At 41.3% G+C, this 25,699-nt stretch overlaps 2 protein-coding genes across 2 annotated transcripts in view; both read right to left on the reverse strand.

The window, feature by feature from the left end:
* Positions 1–6,304: 6,304 nt before the first annotated feature.
* Positions 6,305–25,699, reverse strand: part of LOC141504102 (uncharacterized) — a 51,704-nt gene continuing 32,309 nt past the window's right edge. The window contains 1 exon segment of the mRNA XM_074208934.1: positions 6,305–10,479. Coding sequence (XP_074065035.1) covers positions 9,196–10,479 — 1,284 coding nt within the window. The 3' untranslated portion in view covers positions 6,305–9,195.
* Positions 10,482–25,519, reverse strand: LOC141504101 (zinc finger protein 624-like). The gene is made up of 5 exons (XM_074208933.1): positions 24,970–25,519; positions 16,641–16,801; positions 14,022–14,148; positions 13,231–13,299; positions 10,482–10,690 (listed from the first exon to the last, which is right to left on the reverse strand). The coding sequence occupies exons 1-5, from the start codon at positions 25,007–25,009 to the stop codon at positions 10,572–10,574; spliced, it is 516 nt and encodes a 171-aa protein (XP_074065034.1). The 5' UTR covers positions 25,010–25,519; the 3' UTR covers positions 10,482–10,571.

Consider the following 25,699-nt stretch of genomic DNA (forward strand, 5'->3'; position numbering starts at 1 on the left):
GGAGGGGAGGCGCGGGAGAGCCGGCCACGCAGCCGGACCGCCGGAAGGGGCGGGGCGTCGCGGCTATCCCGCCCTCCGATAGGCGGGGAGGGGGCGGGCCTCCGCAGGGCGCCCCCAATAGCAGGCCGCAGCCGGCTCCTTCCGTTGCCCCTTTCCCCGCCCTTCCTCCACGTGCAGCTCTCCACGTGACCCCCGCGCCCACGGCCAGGTTTTCCCACTCTCGGCGCCGGGCCGGGGCCGCACCGAGGCTCCTCCTCCTCCCGCCGCAGCAAGGCGGGACTTCCGGGCGCAGGGGCGGGCCCGGGCTTCGCTTCCGCTCCCTCCCCCGGAGCTGCCGGTCGGGGAGAGGCCGCGGGCTCCTCCTCTTGCTGGGACTCCCAGGGCCGCCCCGGGGCTCCGCCGAGGGCCCGGCAGGCGCGGCCCGAGGCAGGCCGCGGGGACCCGGGGTCCCGGGCGGCGGGACACGCGGGACACCCGCCCGCTCCAGCGCTCCCGATCCTGGCTCGGAATCCCGGCCCGCGCCCGCCCTGTGCCCCCGCAGCCCCAGGGGAGGGAGGAGCGGGTGGCAACGTGCAAGAGGGCAACCTTGACCCATGGGGTTGGGGGAGGGGGAGCCCCAGGGCCCTCACCTGGCCGGACGCTCGCCTGGGCGGTCCTAGAGCTTCTCCGCCCTGGGGAGACCTGGGGCGCCTTTGCCCGAGAAACGCCCAAACCAGAGGAGTCTCCCCTTGCTTTGGTGGGCCCTTGCCCCACACAGCGGTGTCCTGAGCCAGCCCAGGCTGACCTCTCACTGGAGTCCGGCTCAGCCAGACATGACTGGTGGCGCCCACTCACCTCCCTCCTTTTCCCTCAGCGGGGAGCATCGCCACCGGCCTCAGGGCGTCAGGAGGGGGGTTACACTCACAGAGTCAAGGGGAGCTCACAGAGACAGACGCCCCGATGCTCTAGTGCCTCTCCTCCCCCTTCTCTTCTCCTGGACACCTCCGATGTCTTTCTGCATCCTCTTCCAAAAAGTCCTCTCCAGCTCCGCTGCCAGGGAGACTTTGTTTCCTGGTCAAGAAACTGCTTAGATCAAAATACATGGTTTTCATCACAAGTCAATGAGATTTTGGAGCTTATTACAATTCACATTTTGCCGTGTTGCCATATTGACACACAGACTTCCCTTTATCACAATAAACCTTTATTAGTGTTTCACTATATGAGCAAACTCCCAGTGAGAATAATCATCCAGATGGAAGCTTGTAACACATACATTCAACAATCATCTTAGTTCCAAGCACCCAGCATCAGCTTTAAAAATAAAGCCATCTTAACTTTTTCTTTTACAATAATGGCTCAAACATCCTTAACTAAAATGAAATTTTTCCAAGATATTCCCAAATATACCATAGATTTTCTTTTTCCTGGTATCTTTATCTGACTCACATTCCTTCAACTCAGCCTTAAAACTGTAATTATCCTAAGAAGTTCCCCTTACCTCAGTATCCCCTCTAAATAAAAATGGAAGAAACTTCATTCCTATCTTAACGTGTAGCTGATAGCAGGTGTCAGAGCCACACACCTAACACACCTAACCTGTCTGTTAGATCCAATTCGCCTAAAACTTCTTTTTCTGGTTTGCTTAGTAGACACCAGAGGAGAATTCCCTTATAAATATAAATATTGAATGTCAGAGTCCAGGCAGAGGTCATGTGGGGAAGTCAAATGTCTTAGGTCAGATTTATTCTCCCAGGTGAGGCATCATCCAAAGGTCTTTTTGGGGAAATCAAGTCAAAAGGGTCCAACCACAAGGCTCACTGAGAAGCCACCCCTTTGGCTATACATCCCTGTCACCAGACATCTACCCCATTGGCTTCCTTGGCACCAAGAAAATAACATCTAGCCAGGAGCATTGCCTTTTGTTGGCCATCCTGGTATCTGACATAAGAGAAACTTGATTAAAAGTTCCATGATCTAAAATACTTGTTTTACCTAATAAGACCTTCCAGGGAATACCATTCACTAAATTCCAATTATAATCATAATGGAGTCCCAATTCATGAAACCCCCACCTAAAACTCTGAGCATCCCTGGGTCTTTGTCTAAAATAAGAATTCTAACTCTGATTGGCCCTACAGGCCTCCTCTCCTACCTCTTACTAAAGACATTCCTTTATCTGAAATCATATCTACTTTATATAAAGATACACACACACAATACTCCCAATTCACTTATTTAGCTAAAAACTTCTATACATAAACTTGTTTGGCTACTAGCCAACCTCAAAATACAAATTCTAATCTTTGTTTTGACAAGGCAGCTGGGCTAAGTGACTTGCCCAAGGCCACACAGCTAGGCAATCATTAAGTGTCTGAGGCATAATCTGAACTCAGGTCTCCTAACTGCTGTATTCACTGTGACCTCTGATATACAAATTACTTTTCAGACTTCTTTAAAACCATTAGAACATCTTAGATGGCTTTAAATTTCTAACATTGTTATTAATTCCAATATAACAAAATAGCAACAAGAATAACACAACAAAGCAATACTTCCATGATTACATTATTCATGAACCCACAAATCTATCCCAGGAGGCGTCAGACTTTTTGATATTTCCCTTCAAAGTAATCACACATTAATCCCAGGCTTTAACAATACAGTATTTAAATAACATTCACAAGAGATAACTAAATATTTCAAATATGATCTCTTTGCAATAACAAAAGAATATCACATAACTGATAAATACATCTTATTCATCAATAAATTACTTTACAGTGGGGCCCACACAATTGCTATTGTTCAGAGCCCCCATCAGCTGTCTGCAATTACTAAGAGAGAAGTCCACATTCTTCACTTTTTTAAAAATTAAACATACATTGTTAATATAGATTAAAGATAAGATTCTTTTTTAAACATCTAATTTCCTTTAGGACAAGAGCAAAGTGAATGTCCCACTCCCTTTACACTTCTGTCTCCCAGATCTCTTTATCCAGAACCTCTCAGAATCCAATCTCCTACATATGACACATTTAAAACCCCAATGCAATTACAACTCCCCAGCAGCACTCCAGCACTCACATTCCAAAAGCTCTATCCAAAATAAAAATACAATTGTTAGCATTATTAGGCTTAATGATAAAACATCTTAGACCTTTTTCCCAAAAGAAATCAGTAAATATCCCTGATAACATAGGTATTCTCTTCTTAGTAACACAACACCACTTTTCTTTAACCCAAAGGTGTTACAACAGTTTAAAATAGCAAACCACATAACTCCTTACAACAGATACAATAGTATTAAAATAATTTATAGTACCAAATTAATTTAGCAATCTAGGTTATTTAATTCTTCTCTTTCTGTACAAATTTCATCAGAATGTTACAACAATAATATCCCTCTTTTAAAATCCTCACTGTGCTTCCCAAAATTCCAGTTTAGAAACCTCAAGCAGTAAGAGTCATTACTTTAAGGCCAAGTGGCCTAAGCAGATATTCATTAAACATGTTTTCCTTTGAATAGACGTGTCTCCAATACCTGATTTTATATTTTCTTTTTTCCCAATCACATATCCCACCTCTGGAGGCATCTCTTTCCCTTTAAGGCTTAAGCACTTTTAAATCTCCCATCTGGACCCTCCTCTCTGCATGGGGGGTGGGGTGCTCTCAGGTGGACTCAGTCTAGAGTTCAAGTCTTAAGATGGTAGATGGGTTCAAGACCCATGTCAACCCACCATGCCCTTCCCCTAACCCAGGAAGAAAGCATGGGATCTTTCCCAGACATAAGGATAAGGAATATTCCCCTATAACTTCCCACTTTTTCCATAAGGGTTCTTTTGTAAACTCGTCTAAACTCTCCCCAAACCACACCTTTTCTCTTTAAGAATCTCCCCCTCCTTTTCTCTTCAACTCTATACAGCAGCCCAACTACCACCAGCTCAATGAGGGAGGGGCTTATCTCCATGTGGGGGCCTCTGTACACCTACATCCTTCTCCCCCACCTTCTGAAACTTCTGGGTCCAACTCCCAGTTCCCCCAGTTTAAAACAAGCTGTGACCCCAGACCCAGAAATACTCAACACAGACATTTACACCAGACAGGACATAGAACAAACACACATTTCTCTAGTCCCCAACCCCCAGGTTTCCCAGGAGCTCTTGGTTGGACTTGAGGAACAAGAGCCCTTGAGTTTCCTAGTCAAAGGTCATGAGGATCATGATCTGTGCCTCCTCTCCAACTCCGGGCATTCTCTTGTCAAATGTCCTGCTCTACCACATCTAAAACATTCCCTCCACTCCTCCCTTACCTCCCTAACAGCCTGAACTTTCATTCTGGCTTCTTTTTTCAGCTTCTCATCCTCTCTCCTGATGAAAACTCTCTGCCCCTCTATTAATAGTTCCTCATATGGACACATGCCATCTAATTTCTGCAGTTACTTATTAATATCAGGCCAGGCATTGGTGACAAAATTGACCCTCAACATGCCTTTTGTCACAGGAACCTGGAGATTCAACCCTGAATATATACATTTTCCCTCATTCTCTCAAGAAATCTAGAAGGTGCCTCATATCTCTCTTGAAATACTTCAAAAACCTTGTTCAGATTTTGGGGTTTAGGGCAACCTCCTTGATCCCCAAGATAATAAGGTCCCTCAGATCCTGCATGTAATATGTCTCCTAGGGGCTGGCTGGGTCATTCTTCTCCCCAATTATCCAGCCTGCTGCAAATCCTACCTCCTCTTTGTTTTAAGGTACCTTGTTACTTGTCTCTTTAGCTCAGACAGGACCCTCGCAGGCCCAGCTAGCCAGTTTTCTTTCCCAAGTATTCAATTTGGATACTTGAGAGGGAAGGGCTTCTTCCTCTCCCCCATTAGGCACCTTTCCCGACCTTGGCCTCCCTCTCTGGGATTGTGTAGAATGAGGACTTCTAAACCTTGAGAGGCAAAAAATCAAAGTTTTCCTACTTTTCTGGGTCAATTGGGGGGGGAGTGTTCCCTTAATTTTCCCATCACTCCCCTGGTTAACATTGGAGTTCTAGATCGATTCAGAGATCCACCTGAGGGAACATGGTTCAAGATACAGGGATCTTGCTTGAAATCAAGCTGTGAGAGCTCCTTCCTCTGGTTTCTTCTGGAGCTTCCTCAAGGGGGAGTTCTATGGATCCCATGTGAACCCACAATTGCTATCTATAAATAAATCTGGAGTGACAGAAAATTGAGCCCTTTATTCACAAATCCTGTAGGATATGGGTGTCAAGTATGAGACACAGGGTAGGGTAATTTCATCAAGTATCATGATCTTTATAAACTCTTTCCCCTCCCACCTGGAATTTCATAGGCTCTCAGACTTTGAGTTACAATCTAAGAAGTCCACCCATTCCATGACATGTCCCCAATACGATTCCCCTTGACATCATATGCATGTTACGTTAATGAACCCCAATCATCACAGGGGATGTGTGGGATGATATTCAATTGTCCATTTGCATTAGGTCAAGATCTCTAGGGCACTTGCCTGGTTAAGGACTAGTTTCTTCTAATCTTAGGTTTCTCATTTTGGGGATGGGATTAGGAGAACTGTCCCAGTTTTGTGATTGGCTGGGGCCATTTCCCCTTTGTAATGGATTTCACCATTGAATCCTGTGAAGACCAACTACACCCTACATTCCTCACATCCATTCTCAAAGACAGAGTTGGTGTAGCATTACAGATTGAAGCATGCTTTTTCCCCCCCTTTATGTTTCTTTTTGGCAGGGATTGGGGATGTGTTTACTTTCCCAACAGGACTACTATGATTATGTTTTGCATGACTACACATTTTTAAAGTCTATCAAATAAACTGAGTTCCCACTGAGAGGGAGTGGGGGAAAAAGGGAGAGAATTCATAATTCAAGGTTTTAAAAGTAAATATTAAAACTTGCTTTTACATGTAGCTGGGGAAAATAAAAATAACATAAAAAAGAGAACTGGAAAAAACATCATCTTATGAGATGATTATATTCCAAGGCTAGCCTAAAAAAAATAACTATTATCCAAAATTAAGCTTAATATCCAATTTAAAAATAATTTTGATGTCAGGATGAACTAAATGTGCCAAAATCTTGAGGATTCAAAGCCAAATTTTGCAGAAACAAGAAATGATTACAGCAAAAGGGAACATTTAAAAAATTTTCTTGTAAGTTATAAAAACTCACAAATTTATTGTGTCAATAATTTTTTTTAAATTACCTCTAAAAGTAAAATACAAGTGATAAAAAAATCCAGCAAAAATAAGAAGAAAATTACAAAATACTTTTTATACAAATAAAATCAGATTAAAATAATGGGAACAATATTAATGGTTCATGGATAGACAGGGCCAATATAAAAAATGAATTAAAAAATCATAACAAAATTCATATGAAAGACAAGAATATCATTTGCCAAGATAAAATGAAAACAGACACACAAAGTAGGTATTAAGAAAAATGATAGGAGCAGCTAGGTGGCACAGTGGATAAAACAATGGCCCTGGAGTCAGGTACCTGAATTCAAATCTGCCCTCAAACACTTTATAATAACCTAACCGTATGGCCTTGGGAAAGTCACTTAACCCCATTGCCTGGCAAAAAAAGGACCCTAAAAAAAAAAGAAGAAAAATATTGCAAGACAATCTAAAGACTGTGAATTGTTACTTACCAGAATTTTGGATAAGAAAACAATTTATGAATAAATGAGATGAGAAGAAATTTAGGTATAAAATAGATAATTTCACTTATATAAAAATGTAAACAAGATCAAAAGGAAAGCAAAAAATTGAGGGGAAATATTTTAAGACCATTTCTCAGAGTAAGGAGTCATAACTAAAACATAAACAAAACTTTTCAAACCAAGAACACAAGTCATTCGCCAATTGAAAAATGGTCTAAGGATATATACAGGTAGTTTTACAGTGAAGTCTTTTAAGAAAAAATGCTGTAAATCATTAATAAGTAGAAAAATGAAAATTAAAACAATATGGAGATATCACTGTATATCTTTCATATTGAATAAATTGATTGAAGGGCAAAACAACAGATTTTGGAGGGAATATGGAAAAATCGGGCTAGTAATTCATTATTAGAGGAATTGGGAACTGATGGAACCATTTTGAGAAACAATCTGGCAAAAATCAGAACAATTTTAGGGTATCTATGATGAAGAATAATACCATCTGTATCCAAAGAAAGAATTGTGGGGGGCAGCTAGGTGGCACAGTGGATAGAGCACCAGCTCTGGAGTCAGGAAGACCTGAGTTCAAATCTGTGTTCAGACACTTAATAATTACCTATGTGATATTTGGCAAGTCACTTAAACTCATTGCCTTGCAAAACAAAAACAAAAAAAAAAGAATTGTGGAGTTTAAACAAAGACCAAAGACTATTATATTTAATCTTTGAAAAAAGTATCCTATTCTATAATTTTCCTGTATTATACTTTAATTTTTCTATTTTTAGGTTTTTGCAAGGGAAATGAGGTTAATTGGCTTGCTCAAGGCCATACAACTAGGTAATTATTAAGTGTCTCAGGTCAGATTTGAACTCAGGTACTCCTGACTCCAGGGCTGGTGTGCTATCCATTGTGCCACCTAGATGCCCCTATTTTATTTTTTCTTTAAGGATATGATTGCTCTCTCAAAACATTCAATTTTCATCAATGTATACCATGGAAACAAAATAAAGACTATCAGACTGCCTTCTGTGGGGGGGGGGGGGAGTGGAGGGAAGCAAGACTGGGGGAAATTGTAAAATTCAAAATCCAATTAAAAAAAAGAAAAACAATCTGGAATTATGCCCAAAGGCTAATGAAATTGGCAATAAGAGGCAGCAATACATATACAAATTCTATATTCAAAGATGACTAGGGAAGGCAAAGAAACCTATGTATTCTCAAATATTCTTAGCAGGGATCTTCGTGCTATAAAGAACTGGACATTTTGGGAATATTCATCAGTTAGAGAATGGGTGAGCAAGAAGTTGTGGGACATGAGTGTAATGGAATGCCATTCTGCTATTAAGAAATGAGAAGCACATCGATTTTAGAAAAAGATGGAAAGGTTTGAATAAAATAATAAAGAGTGAAATGCATAGAACCAGGAGAATAACGCATATAGAAAAACCAATATTGTTTGAAGAATGACTTTGAGGTGAAAGACTTATTTACATTCAAATTAAAGATAAAGACAATTGGGCAGCTGTGGGGGGGGGGGGGCAGTGGATAGAGCAACAACCTTGGAGTCAGGAGGACCTCAGTTCAAATCCAGCTCAGACACTTAACAATTGCCTACCTGTGTGACCTTTGGCAAGCCACTTAACCCCATTACCTTAAATAAATTAAAAAAAAAGATAAAGACAGTTTGGAACAATAATACATATATTTCTATTTGTGTTTAGTGACAGACATTTCTGAAATGGAGGGATGGAAGGAGAAAAAAGGAAGAGAAAATTAAATGGTAAAGTTTTACATAGTATAATGTTTTATGTACAATCAACTTTTTTATTATGTCACATCATAGAAATAGTTGTTTTATTTCATATATAAAAATGAGAAACTATCTTTAGATATTTGAGAAATGATATCTTTATTACAGACACTTGTAAAAGTTTTTTCCCCAGATTTCATTTTTCTTTGTAATATTGGCTACATTGATTTTATGTAGCAAGATGTAGATCTATGGCAAGTTTCTGCCATACTCTGCTGCTCCATGTTTCCCAGCAGTCTTAATCAAATGAAAACATGGATTTGGGGGTTTAACCAACACTAGATAATTATGGTCATTCTCCACTGTGCAATCTCTGATGGTGACCAAGACTGGAGTGGAATGTAAAAGCCTTTCCACATTCATTATATTTATATGGTTTCTCCCCAATGTGGATTCTCTAATGTCTAGCTAGACTGTGTGTGAAAGGGTTTCTCCCCTCTGTAGGTTCTCTGATATACAGCAAGATGTCTGCCACCTTGTGAAACCCTTTCTAAATTGCATTCATAAGGTTTCTCTCCAGCATAGAATCTCAGATGTACAGCAAGACTGGAGTTCTATTTATTTTGGGTTTTTGCAAGGGAAATGAGGTTAAATGGCTTGCCCAAAACCACACAGCTAGGTAGTGTCTGAGAACAGATTTGAACTCAGGTACTCCTGACTTCAGGGCCAGTGCTCTATCCACTGTGCCACCTAGCTGCCCCAGGAGTTCTCTCTATTGATTACATTCATAAGGTTTCTCTCCAGTGTGGATTCTCTGATGTCTAACAAGATGGGACCTCCGGGTAAAAGTCTTTCTACATTGACTACATTCATAAGGTTTCTCTCCAGTGTGGATTCTCTGATGTACTGCAAGACTGCAGCTCTGTGTGAAAGTCTTGCCACATTGATTACATTCATAAGGTTTCTCTCCAGTGTGGATTCTCTGATGACCTGCTAGACTGCCTCTGTATGTGAAAGCCTTTCCACATTGATTACAGTCATAAGGTTTCTCTCCAGTGTGAATTCTCTGATGACCTGCTAGACTCCCTCTGTATGTGAAATCCTTTCCACACTGATTACATTTGTAAGGTTTCTCTCCAGTGTGGGTTCTCTGATGTTTAATAAGACCTGAGAGATGAAAGAAACTCTTTCCACATTGATTACATTTATAAAATTTCTCTCCAGCATGGATTCTCTGATGATCACCTAGTCTTTCTTTGCATGTGTAAGCCTTTCTATACTGATTACATTCATAAAGTTTCTCTCCAGTGTGGATTCTCTCATGAACAGCTAGTCTCTCTTTGCGTGTGTAAGCCTTTCCACAATGATTACACTGATAAGGTTTCTCTCCAGTGTGGATTCTCTGATGACCAGCAAGATTGGAACTCTGTCTGAAAGTCTTTCCACATTGATTACATTCAAAAGGTTTCTCCCCAGTGTGGATTCTCTGATGTTTGGCAAGACTGAAGTTCCTTCTGAATTTCTTTCCACATTGATTACATTCATAAGGTTTCTCCCCAGTGTGGATTCTCTGATGTACAGAAAGACTGGCACTCAGTCTGAAAACCTGTCCACACTGATTACATTTATAAGGTTTCTCCCCAGTGTGGATTCTCTGATGTTCAGCAAGACTGAAGCTCCTACTGAATGTCTTTCCACACTGATTACATTCATAAGGTTTCTCTCCAGTGTGGATTCTCTGATGTACAGCAAGAAGGGAACTCAGTCTGAAAGCCTTTCCACACTGATTACATTCATAAGGTTTCTCTCCAGTGTGAATTCTCTGATGTACTGCAAGACTGGAGCTCTGTGTGAAAGTCTTACAACATTGATTACATTCATAAGGTTTCTCTCCAGTGTGGATTCTCTGATGTTTAGCAAGACTGGATCTCTCTCTGAAAGTCTTATTACACTGATTACATTCAAAAGGTTTCTCTCCATTGTGGATTCTCTGATGTGCAGCAAGACGGCAGCGCTGTGTGAAACTTTTTCCACACTGAGTACAGAAGTAAGGTATCTTACTATGGTGTATTCTCTGATATTGAGCATGACTGGAGTTCAACATGAAAGTCTTTCCACATTCATATGATTTCTCCTCAAGGTGGATTCTCAAGGTGGATCTGGTAATACTAGAACTCTTATTGAAAGTTTTTCCATGTTGTGTACATTTATATTCTTTCTCAACAATGTGAGTTCTCTGATGTTTATCCAGATGATCCCTCTCTTCACTGTAACAAGAATAGTCATTGCAAGATGTCATTTTCAGATTTGTACTCCTCTCATCAAACCTGGCTTCATCTGATAGAAACAAATACAAATACACACACACACACACACACACACACACACACACACACACACACACAGAGGTAAATATAAATATATCCTCTTATTTCAATTAGCAGAAAGTAAAGTAATTGAAATTCAATTTCCCCATTAAAAATAAGGAGGCTTCAAACTTAAATGGGCAGAATCAATCACTTAAAAATGTTATAAGCCTAAACCTGTAAGGATAATTGAAGGCACAAGGAAGTCAAAACGCAATTGGGTCAGATCCTCACAACAAACCTGAGACAATTAAAGAGCTAGCCATGTAAGCATACTTTACAACTTGGGTCATGAGATCTGAATGGCCAAGTGAACTGACCCTGATACTAGCACAAAAGATTAGAACTCAAACCTGGTCACATCCACTACACTAGACAAGATACTCTCCATATGACTTTCAATCTTTTCTCCAAATGAATCTGCGTGATGCCATTTTTATTCTTTACTAATAAGGTGATTATCTTATTATTCAGTATAGACTAGTTTTCAAGCTCTATTGTGTAGTCACTCAGTATAAATTTCAAGTCAACTTGAGACAAAGATTACTCTTCTCCATTGTCACATAAGAATTTTCAGTTTTATCTATCATCAAATCTATTCAAATCTCCATGGTATTGTCAATTATCACAGATATACTCACAATTTGACTCAATCTACTATCTGCAATGTCTTTTGATCTATCATGTTTAAAAGAAGTCAATAAATAAAGAGCTTTGCCTTTGAAAAGGAAACAGTTTTATGGGGAAAAAAAAACAAAAAACAAAATTCAAGGTAACATATGCAATTGCCCCAAAATTCATTTACAATTACTAAACTACTTAGCCAATTGAACTACTAACAGGTTACTAACTAGTTCATTCCAAAAATATATGAAGCCACTACAAATCTTTTATCATTCCACTTATGATTCTTTTTGTGGACAGGTAAGTGAACTATTAAGAGGAAAGGAATTTCGATTCTTTCTAAAGAGCTTGTAAAATTCTCTCTCCCTTTCCCCTTCATACCTAGGTAAGAGACCATATCATTTTAATCTGCTTGAAAGCCCAATATAGCTGGTGGTTCAACAGATGGACAGCTCAGATATACACACCCCTGAAAATGAATGAATAGTATCTCATATTTACCTCACCAGGGTGAATCCCAATATACTTTTCAAGATTGTTAAGAAAAGACATTCCAAAAACCAGATTCTGGAAGATTTTGCTCTACCCTGGGGTTATAGCTGTTCACTGCATTGATCAGATAGTCTGAAATTGAGTCCTGCATCATATCAGCTCAGACCTCAAGGCCCTATTATCTTCTTGGGTCATCACTTCTTCAGTCATTCCTCAATATAGGGGCAACACCCTTGCTTCCAGTTTCCTTTTTATAACAACAATAAACAGCAATCAGAACCATTTCTTGTGCAGGGAAGCTTTTTTGCTCTTTCTTTATCTTTTTATTTTAGAGGTCTCCTTGTAGTTATCACTGAATCAAAGGACAGGGAGAGGAATGCTTGAAGTCATAAATGCAACATGAATTACAGAATAGGGCACAATCCTTCCTTTCAATGTGACACCTTCTACCAATGCTGTTTCTTATAGACAAGTAGTTGGGTTCTTCTTTGAAATGCTCTGTGTTTGGGGCAGCTAGGTGGCGCAGTGAATAGAGCACCAGCCCTGGAGTCAGGAGTACCTGAGTTCAAATCCAGCCTCAGACACTTAATAATTACCTACCTGTGTGGCCTTGGGCAAGCCACTTAACCCCATTGCCTTGCAAAAACCTTTAAAAAAAAAAGAAATGCTCTGTGTCTCACCCTACCTTCTACGGGGAAATTTGTCCCATTCCCCCATGTTAATGACAATTTATGCCTAGAATGCTCAATCTGCCTTCTCTGAAGGATAGCTCAAACCCCACCTTCTTCCCTAAGTTTTATCCAGGTCCCCTTAATCTTCCTTCTTTTACCTGGCTCTAGTTTATCTCAGATAAAGCAGGCTTTATAGAATTGTGTCCCTATATTATCTTTCCCAAGAGCCTGTGAACTTCTTGAGAACGGGGAATCTCCTTATGTCTCTGGTGCTTAGCAAAGGGTCTGGCATATCACAACCACCTAAAAATTGATTAATGAAAGATCTAAGAAAGACTTCATATGAGACAACCTCAATCCTCTCTAGATAGCTGCAGGGAAATTCCATGTTCCAAAATGGCCAACAAAGACTCTGAATGGGTATCTCTAAAGTATCACTAGAAGGGAAATGAGAATTCAGGCAGTCCAAGTCCCTCATTTAACAAAAAAAGAAAATGAAGATCAGACTTTCAATGACTTGCCCAGGATCTCAGTGCTAAAAAGTATCTGAAAAGGAATAACAAGTCAGGTCTTCCAACCCCCCAAGTCAACAACTTCATTCCTGTCACATCCAGAAGCCACCTGAGGCCCAGCACACACCCTGCAGTCACTCACCTGGACAGGAGATCCGCACACCTTCTTGCTCCAAGTGGATGAACAAATTTTCTCTAGGAACTGGAAATCCTGGCCATGGGAAATAAATTGGGAATGAGGATGCAGAGAAACTTGTCATTTCTTCCTCATTGGGGAAGGTGGAATGTAAGCAAGGATCACAAAGTGGTCCCAAAGAAGATTCAAAGAAAGTGTTCAGGAAGGTTATTCATAGGAACTTTGAGGGTTATGGGATGAGGGACAACAGAAAATGTGGCATCAACTTGGAATCAGAAAATTCCAACTTTCTTTACTCTCTCATAGAGCAACAGTCATATTCCATTGCTTTCATTTGCTAGGAATTAGAGGCAGCTGATAGTACAAAGGAGGGAGCACTGGACCTGGAGCCAAGAGGGTCCCTTCACTGCCCATCTTCAAGGAGAAGCTAAAGGATCTATGCTGAGAGACTTTGCAGGCAAAATACATATCCAGGCAGAGATTAAACTTGCACTGCCTGTGATCATCCCAAGTCTGATATTCAGGATCACTGGTTTGGTCCTTCACTTAAAGCTACTTAGATGTAAAAGGAAAAACCTTCAGGAGCTACAAAGTAAACTCCAAGATCCCTAGCCCACAACAAAAACACCTCTCCTAGGAAAACCAGGCAGCAGCAGATTCTTGTCTCTTCAAAAGGGAGGCCAGCACTTTGGCCTTTCTAAGAAGTGATGGATGCCACCAATCCTCTACATTAGGGAGGGAGTGAAGATTCCCCTACTAATGGCAGATTTAGAGCTCCCAGGGGAAGTGGTCTTTACCCAAGAAAAGCAAGTTCTGAGCAATCTCCAGCATGACATCCTTGTGCAGCTGTTTCTGAGCATCATCCAACAGGCTCCACTCCTCTGGGGTGAAGTCCACAGCCACATCCTTGAATGTCACCACCACCTAAAACATCAAAACTCAGAAAACTTAAAAGAGAAAACACACTTCAGAATTGATCCAGGCCAATGTTCATCAATTTAAAGGAGAAAACTGAAGGAGAGAGAAGGACTTTACCCAAATCTTAAACTCTTTAGTAGAATCAGAAACAACACTTGGAATCTTGAAAGGTTCAATGGAATACTGACAAATATGTTTGCTATTTTCCATCAGAATAAAGTTGAGAAATGTCTTAAGGTGAATTTCTACTGATTAGTGAATCAGACAAAATGCATATCAGAGATATCAGAACATGGAGGAGAAAGAGAGAAGATCTACTTCATCAAAACCAGAATAAATGATATGGTAATAAAACTGATGAATTTGTTAAAAGCAATCAAGAATGTATAGTCTGGGGATCAAATGCATTCTATGTACATTTGACTAAATAGAAATATTGAAATTATAGTATATTTTCTACGTCTCTGAAATAAACTTTTATCTTGGGAGAAATATGGAATATTAATGCCATTAAATTAATTAAAGAAATAAATGTAGTGGTATGAAATTATTTCCACCCAAATGAAGGAGATAATTTTTACTCTATTGAGAGCTTGAAGGAGCTCTGAGTATTGTGGGTCATAGCTAAATCATTTTATGTCTTGGCTCTATGATTGCTTTTATTTCTTCTTTTTCCCTACCTTTTCCCCTACCTTCTTTTTCCAACTACCTGCAATGGAGGATTTTAATGAACCTTTTTGTTGGCAAGGTTTTGAGTTTTACATTTTCTTTTCTCCCCTCCTCTGAACAAAAGCAACCTAATATAAGCTGTACATTTATGACCATGCCAAACATAGATCCATATGGTTTTTTTTTTAAGGTTTTTGCAAGGCAAAGTCCACACAGCTAGGTAATTATTAAGTGTTTGAGACCGGATTTGAACCCAGGTACTCCTGACTCCAGGGCCAGTGCTTTATCAACTGCACCACATAGCCACCCACAAACATAGATCCATAGTGATCATGCTGTGAGAGAAAAATCAAGTTTAAACAGAATAAGGATACAGAGAAATGCAAATTAAAACATCTCCAAGATACTACCTCACACCTCTTAGACTGGCCAATATGACCAGAAAGGACAATGATCATTGTTGGAAGGATTGTGGGAAATCTGGGACACTAATACATTGTTGGTGGAGCTATGAACTCATGCAAACTTTCTGGAGAGCAGTCTGAAACTATGCCCAAAGGGCAACAAAAATGTACATACCCTTTGATCCGGCAATACCATTACCGAGTCTATGCCCTGAAGAGATGATGAAAAAGGGTAAAAACATCACTTGTACAAAAATATTCATAGCAGCCCTGTTTCTGGTAGCACAGAATTGGAAATCAAGTAAATATCCTTCAATAACAGCAACATGGGGGATCAGCCTTGATGGACTCGCTCATTCCATCAGTGTAACAACCAGGGACAATTTGGGACTGTCTGAGATGGAGAATACCATCTGTAACTGGAGAAAGAACTGTGGAGTTTGAACAAAGACCAAGAACCTTTAATTTAGGAAAAAAACCTGATATCTTATTGTCTGATCTTGCTATCTCTTATATGTTATACTTTATGTTTCTTCCTTAAGGATATGATTTCTCTCTCATGACATTCAATTTGGATCAATGCACACCATGGGAAAAATGTAAAGACTGTCAAACTGCCTTCTGTGGGGGATGGGGGAGGGAAGTAAGACTAGGGGGAAAATTGTAAAACTCAAATAAAATCTTTAAACAGAATAAGGAACACAACAGATAAAAAAATGACATGATATAGAAGACAACTTTTAAAAACTGAAGATAATCAGACTTGGGCTTCATTTAAACTCCACAGTTCTTCCTCTGGATATGGATAGTATTTTCCAAAACAAGACTTAAAATTGTCTTTGATTATTGTACTGCTGAAATAATGAAGTCCATCATGGTTGATCATCACCCATCTTATTAGTGCATATAAAGTTTTGCTTTTGCTCATCTGACTCAGTATCAGTTCATGAAAGTCTTTCCAGGCTTTTCTGAAATCCCAATCCTTATGATTTCTTACAGATTAACAGTTTCAGGGGAATCTAGGTGGCATAGTGGATAGAGCACTGGCCCTGGAGTCAGGAGGACATGAGTTGAAATCCAGACTCAGACACTTAATAATTACCTAGCTGTGTGAGCTTGGGCAAGTCACTCAACTCCATTGCCTTGTAATAAAAACAAAAACAAATACCAGAATAACAGTTTCATCACAAACACATACCACAATCTGTTCAGCTATTCCCCAATTGATGGACAATCCCCTCATTTTCCAATTCTTTTCTGCTACCGTAAGAGCAGTTATGAAGATTATTAAAAATGTCTTCTGCCCGGGGCGGGGGGGTGGGGGGTGGGAATTGTGTCAGGTCAGGACTCTTATCTGGGGTTTGGTTCTCTCTAATCAGACCCTCCCCGCCCCCTGATGTTGATCTGTGGATGGACTGCACTTACCTGTGGTGCAGGGCTATGTCTCCCAAGGGCCATTCCCTTTGGCTCTGGTCTCCCTGCCTGGGCCAGGCCTGGGTCCTCTGAAAACTGAGCTGAGGAGGAAGAAGGTTCCCAGAAGCAGAAGAGATGAAGTCTCTCTTTTTCTTCCTGAGCAAGAGGCTGAGCTATAGGGAAATACAGAGATTAGGGCCCACAGACCCTGGCTCTCTGCTCAGGGGAGAGACTCCAAGGGAAGGAAAAAGACTCAAGGTAGGGTAAGGTTTGGAAAGCTTGGTCCCACCCTTTCCTTCCCATTCCTTCCCTTCTATCCCCTTCCCATTCCTTCCCTTCTATCCCCTTCCCATTCACTGAGAACAAAGAGGCATTAGAGGTTGTGATCTCCCAGATGGGATCTGGTCAGAGCGTCTCAGTGGCTCCTGATCAGAATTCCCATTTTCACTGGCCCTCTGGCCTCCCTGTATATCTGAGAACCTAAACTATCCAGGCAGAAGAGGAGACCCTAGTCATGTTGCTGAATGGATGCTTATCAGTTGTGAGGCAGGACAGCCCTCCGGGATGGGGAAGAAGAGTAAATGGTCACCAATGGCACCTTTTTTACACTAACGTTGAACCACATTGGTTAGTCACAAAAATTTGCTATTTCTTTGTGTTTTCTATAAATACTTTTGTTCCATTAAGCTTTTGGTAGCTATCTTTCAGGATGTCCTCTCCCCTCCTCTAGCTCTGAAATCTGACAAAGTTTTACATTTCTGAAGAAAACTGGCTTTTCAGTACAAGTGGGGATTGTTAAGTCAGGTGAACCTTTGACCATCTCCAGGCATAAAACTGATGCAAAGAAACATGGGCATAGGGAGTTTTGAGTTTACTTGGAGACAAGCTTTGTAAATCTTTTTGTTTGCACTGTTGAGGGAATGTTCCTTCTTCCTTTTTACTTTAATATCTAATTTAGGCCACATCTGAGGGCCTGACCTTCAACCCAATTTTGGTTGCATTGTTTTCTGGTAGGGCAGCCAACAACAGGCTCTGGAACATCCAAGACCACCCAAAAGAGACTTCTCCCAAAAGCCAAAATCTCCAATGCTGGACTTGGGTCACTCACAAGTCACCAAGGCTCCCATGAATTCTGAGGGGCAATTTAAAGAGATCTGAGGAGGCGGCTAGTTGGCACAGTGGATAGAGCACAAGCCCTGGAGTCAGGAGAACCGGAGTTCAAATCCGGCCTCAGACAATTAATAATTACCTAGCTGTGTGGCCTTGGGCAAGTCATTTAACCACATTTGCCTTGCAAAATATAAATAAATAAAATAAAAAGAGATCTGAGGAAGGGGATCCTCCTCTTTTACCTTCCAGATTCCTAATGAAACCCTGGTCAGATGGCCTGATCAGTTCAATCAGCAACCCACAGTGGTCTTCACTTTAGTCTCTTCTTAATTTTCCTACCACTTATGTGCTGTAACCTCTTTTAATAAATCTTTATTTTCTTCCACACTTGCATCCCCAGCTCTGAATCATGATTTATCACATCGCCGTAATTTAACTCAAGCAATCTTAGGCAACAAAAAGGAGGTAGTGTCTGCCTCTTCTAAGCAGCCTGCTTCCCCTGATTGCATTTGCAAGTTTGCTTTTCATAGTTCAGTAAAGAATCTGAGACACAGACCATCCTGAGGCAGGAAACTGGCCCCTTTATCTTCAACAAGAAAGCTTCCTGCAGAACTTTTCATTTCCTTTTGCTTTATTTTTTTTCTAAGGATGATGGCTCACAACTGCACTAGAAAGGAGACAGAAGTCCAGCTACTATCTAGATGCTTCTTGGGTCTGACAGAGAATAGACCTTATGAACAGGCTAGAGGACCATAAATCAAATCAGTGACACTTAGGTACCAATGGAGGACCTGACTGATATATTACACAAGAACACTTCATGTAGCACCTGTCATTTTCTTTTTTTTTTGGGGGGGAGGATGGGAGTTACAAGGCAATTGGGTTTAAGTGATTTGCCCAAGTTCACATAGCTAGGTAATTGAGTGTATGAGTTCAGACTTGAACTCAAGTCCTCCTGATGCCAGTGTTCTATCCACTATGCCACTTAGCTGTCCCCAACCTATCATTCTCTTTTGCTTTATTTTAAATCTAAGAATTAAGGTTCACCACCCCAACAGGAAGAAAGGGAAGGGGAACAGAAGTAACAAGGAGAAAAAAATCTTAAATTCCCTGGAGACCATTCTATTGTTTGATAGCAGAGAACCATCCTTCTAAGATGCTATTTTCCAGGAGAGAGAGATAAGAGTTTTTTCAAATACCTGGGGCAGGGTGAGTCCTTGTTTTCAAAGTCTAAAGGAGGACCAGATCTTCATTTCAAAATCAATGGAGCAAACCTTCCATTCCTCCCAATAGCTAAGAAACATCAACCTTTGACCAGGTACAGCTGCAAAAACTATTACACTTTGATAAGGAACTCTGTAAGAATCAGAATTGAGGAGCAGCTAGGTGGCGTAGTGGATAGAGCACAGGCCCTGGAGTCAGGAGTACCTGAGTTCAAATCTGGTCTCAGACACTTAAAGATGACCTAGCTGTGTGGCCTTGGACAAACCACTTAACCCCATTTGCCTTGCAAAAAACCTAAAAAATAAAAAAAATAAAAGAATCAGAATTGAATATAAGTGGATCAGAATGACCCTGTCAAGGTATGAGATTCTCAAATATTTACTCCTGTTAAAAGATTGATTTCATTACAGAGTAGTCATTTTTCACATACTAGAGAAGAAATTAAGACTCCTGAACATCTCCCCAGGTGGTAATTACAAACTCAGGAGGATGATCCAGAAGCTGGGTGATGGGTCCAGCCAGAAGAGACCAGAGAGTTGTGTACAAGGATGAGAGTCTCTGAGGAGCATTTGGGCTACTTAATAATGAGCAACCTTAATGTTCAGGCCACAAGGGTAGGTAAAGAATTTGCCCTCTTCTCTTTTTATGCATAAAAGTTCAACTCTTTCCCGGTTCAGGTGTGGTCATTACCTTCACCTACAGCTTAGAAGTTAAGATCTAAAAGAATAAAATATCTACCTGATATTTTCTGTCATTGTCTTTTATCCCTATAGTTTTTTTTTTCTTTTTAGATTTTTGCAAGGCAATGAGGTTAAGTGGCTTGCCCAAGGCCACACAGCTAGGTCATCATTAAGTGTCTGAGGCCAGATTTGAACTCAGGTACTCCTGACTCCAGGGCTGGTGCTCCATCCACTGTGCCACCTACCCACCCCTTATCCCTATATTTTTAAGGTTTTTACAATGCTAGGCTTTACAACCTCTTCTACTGTCTGATGTGATCAGTTCCTGAGTAAAATGGGCAGAAGGACATGATCTTTTTATGAAAGATAATCCAGAAATACAATGAACTGAATCTAAGGCCAGTGCTCTTTCCACTGTGCCAACTGGCTGCCTAGAGTTATTTAATTTGAGTTTCTCTAAGCAATAATGATTTAGAGCATTTTTTCATATGACTACTGTCAAATCTGATATTCCTTAAATTAGAATTAAAATATTTCTGATCAAAAGTTGTTCTATCAGCCTCTAATTGAGGTCTATAAGATTGGAACATTCACCTTCTGCCCCTCCAACAAGGTCTGTGTCTCCAGTTATAAATCTGAAGGGAGGCTCTTTCTGTGTGAAACAGCCTAATGCCCCTCTAATTGCCTCTACAAGTTTTACTGTAGATGCTGGGTAAACAATCAGTTAAAGTCCATCCTGAGAAAGCAGAACTCTGCTTTGGTTATCTAAATGAGAACTCGAATAAATTCTTGTAATTTAGACATTTTGGAAAGGAAGAAACTCCAATGTTTTAGTTGTCGCTATCATATATAATAACACATAAAACAGTGTCAGAAGAGGAGACAGCAGTCCTGGGTTAACCGGACCTTGGTCAGTTTTGACATGGAACAGACTTCGTGGACTGGTTGGAGAATCATAAAGTAATCAATGACACCTTTAGGTACAAATGTGTAACCTGAGTGGTTGACCGCCATTTTGCTGTTCCTTTGTCAAACTTCTCTAAATACTGATTATTCAGTTAGTTTGGTTGTTGGCATTTGCAAGGCTGCCATCCACCCAGGGGTTTTGGTAAGATCCTAGAGAATTAAACTTCATTTATAAAACTAACTTTGTTGTTTCATTTTTAACCTAAGGAAATTATGGTCAACACTAAATATAGCATTAATTTCTTCATTTTAAAACTGCAGCTCATATCTGGCCATTTATCAACTGGGGAAGCATGTGTAATCTTCCAAATTTGATTCACTTATGTCAGTATTTTAGAAATGTATCTTTTAGCAGAAACACTGTTAAAATGGTTTCCCAGCTTTTTGCATTCCTTCTGTTTGTGATTGCATTATACTCATTTGTGCAAAAAGCTTTTAATTTCATATAAACAAAATGATCTCTTTTGCATTTTATGATGTTCTCTCTCTTCTTTGGTCACAAACTCCTTTCATCTCTGTAGAACAGATAATCTATTCCATGCTGTCCTAGGTGGCTTGTAGAATCACTTTTTCTGTGGAAATCATGGACCCATTTTGAGTGGATTTTGGTAGAGGGTGTGAAATGTTGGTCTATGCCTATATCTGGCATATTATTTTCCAGGATTCCCAGCAATTCTTGTCAATTAGTGAATTCTTAGCCCAGAAACTGGAATCTTTGGATTTACCAAACAGTCTACTGCTTCCAGTCATTTACTACAGCTTCTTTGGTACCTAATCTGTTCCACTGATCGATCTACTGCTGTTTCTTAGCCCACACAGTTGTGATACTGATTACTTTAATATAGAGGTGGAGATCTGGTATAACTAGGCTGCCTTGCTTTGCATTTTTAAAAAACTAACTGCCTTAAGATTCTTGACTCTTGTGCACCTGATGAATTTTTTTTACCATTTTCCCTAGCTCTATAAAATAATCTTTTGGTAATTTGATTGACATGGTATTTTATAAGTAGATACATTTGGATGTCATTGTTAGTGTTATTAACTTGTATAATTTTTAAAGTATTTTGCAGTACATTATAAAATACAAAACAACTGTTACAAAATCATCCCAGAAATCAAACCAAATGTTATACCAAACTACAGATCAACCATCAGTAAATGTGGTCATTTCTCTATTCCTATTCTCTATTCCTGGAGGATGGTATAGAAAATTTGGCAGCATCTCTTACCTATGAACATTTTATGTATAAAACAAGGCCTGATATTGAATACAGTAGCAACAGCACTGCCCAGCTCTCTTCCACTGTGTTTTGGACTGACCGGCACTTTGGAATCTCCAGCTTAACTCTCCACCCCTGTCCCAATTGCTGCCCTGGTTGTCTCTCATTATAAGGAAGCTAAAAAAATCCCGTAGAGATTACATTACATATAAATTATTGCTAGGATAATACAACAGGACCCAGGTAGCATTTAGGCCAGTAGGGAGGGATGATTCAATATGAGGGAAACAACCTAATTTACTGTGTCAATAACAAAATTAACAGAAATTAAATGACTGTTCCCCCAAAATACTGAAAAAGCCTATGACAAAAGGCAATCATTCCTATTCAAAACACTAGAAATCAGAGGAATAAATACAGTTTTACTTCAAATGATAAGTAGTATCTCATGGAAACCATCAGGAAGCATTCTTTGTAATGGGAATAAACAGCATTCCCAGTAAGACCACTAGTATTCAATATTGTATTAGAGATGTCAGCTTTAGGGGTTGCTAGTGGTATAGTGCACAGAGCAAAGACCTGGAGTCAGGAGAACCTGAGTTCAAATCCCATCTCAGACGCTTGATACTTACTAGCTGTGTGACCCTGGGCAAGTCACTTAACCCCATTGCCTAGCAAAAACCTAAAAAAGAAAAAGAAACATTAGCTTTGGCAATGAGAGAAGTAAAAGAAAGTGAAGGAATTAGAAAAGGCAGTAAGGAAACACAAGTTTCACTGATAATATGAGCCTACATTTAGAAAACCCCATCAAACCAACTAAAGAACCTCTTTAAGCAATTAACGTTAGCAAAGTAGTAGGATAGAAAAGAAAGTCACCAAAATCATTAGCGTTTCTCTGTATAACCCCCAGCCCCCACAGCGAGAGCTAAGTAAGTGCAGACAACAGAAAATACCTGGGGATCTACCTCTCAAGACAAGCCTAGAAAGAATATGAACGTAATTACAAAATCCTTTTCATGAAAACACAATCAGAACTAAACAACTGGAAAAACTGTTCATAACTGCACTAAGCTGGCATAATAAAACTGACTGCTCTCCCCAAATTAAGTTACTTTTGCATTGCCATAACAATCAAACTATCAAAAAGTTATTTTATAGAGCTAAAAAAAAATACCAAAATTCATGAAGAGCACCAAGAGGTCAAGAATCCCAAGGGAATGAATGAACAAAAATGCAAAAGAAGGGAGCCTAGTTGTACCAAATCTAAAACTCTATTTTGAAGCAGTTTTCATCAAGACTGGTTAAAATATAGAGTGGTGTGGGGCAGCTAAGTAGTGCAGTGGATAGAGCACCTGCCCTGGAGTCAGAAAGACCTGAGTTTAAATCCAGATTCAGACACATAATAATTACCTAGCTGTGTGACTTAAGGCAAGTCACTTAATCCCACTGATTTGTTATTGGATGGCAAATTAAGTTATAACCAAAAGCTCAAAAATAGTATAAATAAATGGACTGAATAAGCATTTTAAAGTTACATGTGTCCGGGTGGCTAGGTGGCACAGTGAATAAAGCACCCGCTCTGGAGTCAGGAGTACATGGGTTCAAATCCCATCTCAAACATTTAATAATGACCTAGCTGTGTGGCCTTGGGCAAGCCACTTAACCCTATTGCCTAGCAAAAACTTAAAAAACCAAAACCAAAACCAAAAAAACACAAAACTACAAGTGTCCAAAAGGTAATCTGCACAAAAATTTCTATTCTATCTGTGGACATGTTTAGGATGAATAAAAATTCTAGATGAAGAATGAATCTCTCCTTTAAAGTAGCCAAAAAAATTGACCAATAAGCATTATCCTGAAATAATCAGCCATGGTGATATTTCTTTTCATTCAGTGAACTGGTTGTGGTAAAAAGTCACATCCTATGTTAAAAGGCCAACATAAAACACTTGTCAATTATTTAAGATTCAGATGACAGTTCAATGGCTCCTCTCATACATAGCCATGGCTTGCCTGGCATGACTCTAGCCATTTGCTCTGACAGAGCAGAGAGGAGCAAGAAGACACATCCTCTTATGAATTTTGATGTCCTCTACAGGCACAAGTTCCAGACAGTGCTTTCCCAATGAGCCAGGTTCCAGGTCTGCCAGTTTAGCCCTTTCTTTTAAGAATATTCTACCTCATGGGAGGGTGAAATTGTTTTCTCATAGGCCACTCACTCCAACCCCATAAGGCTAATGGCTTCATCGGTATACTGTTGTCTTCCTATTGTAAGGTACCTGATGTCAGATCAGTCATCAGTACATAATAATAATAATATAGCAACGACCTCTAACCAGAGCTTCTGGGGGCTCGGGCACTGAGGAGAATCATGAGTGTCCCAGACTGTAATTTGGTGTAAGAGATCCAAGAAAATTAGAATTCAACGGTTGCTCATGGACCTGAGGGCAGTGCTGTGAATGAAATCCAATGGACAGATTTTGAGATGGCGAAATGCAATAACCCATTTACAACACATTTTTTATAAAATCAACTTTTTGCAATCAACCCATTCAGGTATTTTCTACGTTTAAAATAACTAAACATCTCCTTGTGGCAGGGAGATTGCCCATCATCCCCAGACTGCTCCTGTAACCGTGAGCGCCAGAGTGCCACAGAAATCTCAACTTGTCACCACGATGCTAACTTCCTCAGGTTACCCAGGTGCTTTCCCGTCAAACAACCAGAGTTCAGTCCCAGGTCACACGTATACACACACGCATACACACACGTACACACACGTACACACACACGCATACACACACGTACACACACGCATACACACACGTACACACACGCATACACACACGCATACACACACGTATACACACACGTATACACACGTACACACACGTATACACACCACGCATACACACACGCATACACACACGTATACACACGTATACACACACGTATACACACGTATACACACGTGTAGCTCGCAACTTCCGTCCCTGAGCTTGGTTCAGCACTAGCCATCTGCAAGCCACAAATGATGACTGTCAGCATTCTTTAGAACCATTAGAACATCTTGGGTGACCTGAAATTTCTTCCCCGTGCCGCGGCCACAACGACCAGGCCTCGGGGCCAGGAGACACTCACTTTGCCGACACGCCACCTGCATCACTGCGTTCTGCACCATTTGGGCCAGGTCCCTGATTTCGGCCTCAAGGCGATCACGTGCTCACTGCGGGCTCCGGGCCCCCAGCACCCCGGGCCGGCCCCGGGGCAGGACTGCTCTGGCCCCCGGAGCTCGGGACGGGCCCCAAACTGCGGACCCACAAGCGACCCCACTCGCGTTTCCCTCTGGGGGCCTCGGGCCCTCTTCCTTCCGGCCCCAAGCTCCGTTTCCGACCCCTCGCGTCTCCCCCACGCGCAGGAGGTGACCCCAAGCCGGGCCCCGGGGGGGACGGGCCCCTCACCCGCTCTCGGAGGAGCCCGGGCCTTCAGGCCCCTCGGAGGGGGCTCGGCCGGCTCCCCCAGGCGGATCCGAACCCGGACTCAGAGGAGGCCCCGGCCCGGGGTCCCCTCCCCCTCCCCGCGGAGCCCCCCGGAACTCGGGGGGGCGGGGGGCTCCTCACCTGCAGCCGCAGCGGGGCCCCAGGGCACGGGGGGGAGGGGAGGCGCGGGAGAGCCGGACACGCAGCCGGACCGCCGGAAGGGGCGGGGCGTCGCGGCTATCCCGCCCTCCGATAGGCGGGGAGGGGGCGGGCCTCCGCAGGGCGCCCCCAATGGCAGGCCGCGGCCGGCTCCTTCCGGTGCCGCCCTTTCCCCGCCCCTCCTCCACGTGCAGCTCTCCACGTGATGCCCCTGGGTTCCCTCCTCTAGGTCT

This window comes from Macrotis lagotis, unplaced genomic scaffold, assembly GCF_037893015.1.
Source record: "Macrotis lagotis isolate mMagLag1 unplaced genomic scaffold, bilby.v1.9.chrom.fasta BILBYCTG106, whole genome shotgun sequence".
Classification (NCBI taxonomy): Eukaryota; Metazoa; Chordata; class Mammalia; order Peramelemorphia; family Peramelidae; genus Macrotis; species Macrotis lagotis.

Coding starts and splice junctions, on each gene's coding strand:
- LOC141504101 (XM_074208933.1), bottom strand. CDS start 25,009: ATGGTGCAGAACGCAGTGATGCAGGTGGCGTGTCGGCAAA. Junction 16,802..24,969: donor GCAGGTGGCGTGTCGGCAAA/GTGAGTGTCTCC, acceptor ATTTCCCTATAG/CTCAGCCTCTTGCTCAGGAA. Junction 14,149..16,640: donor GACATAGCCCTGCACCACAG/GTAAGTGCAGTC, acceptor TTGATGTTTTAG/GTGGTGGTGACATTCAAGGA.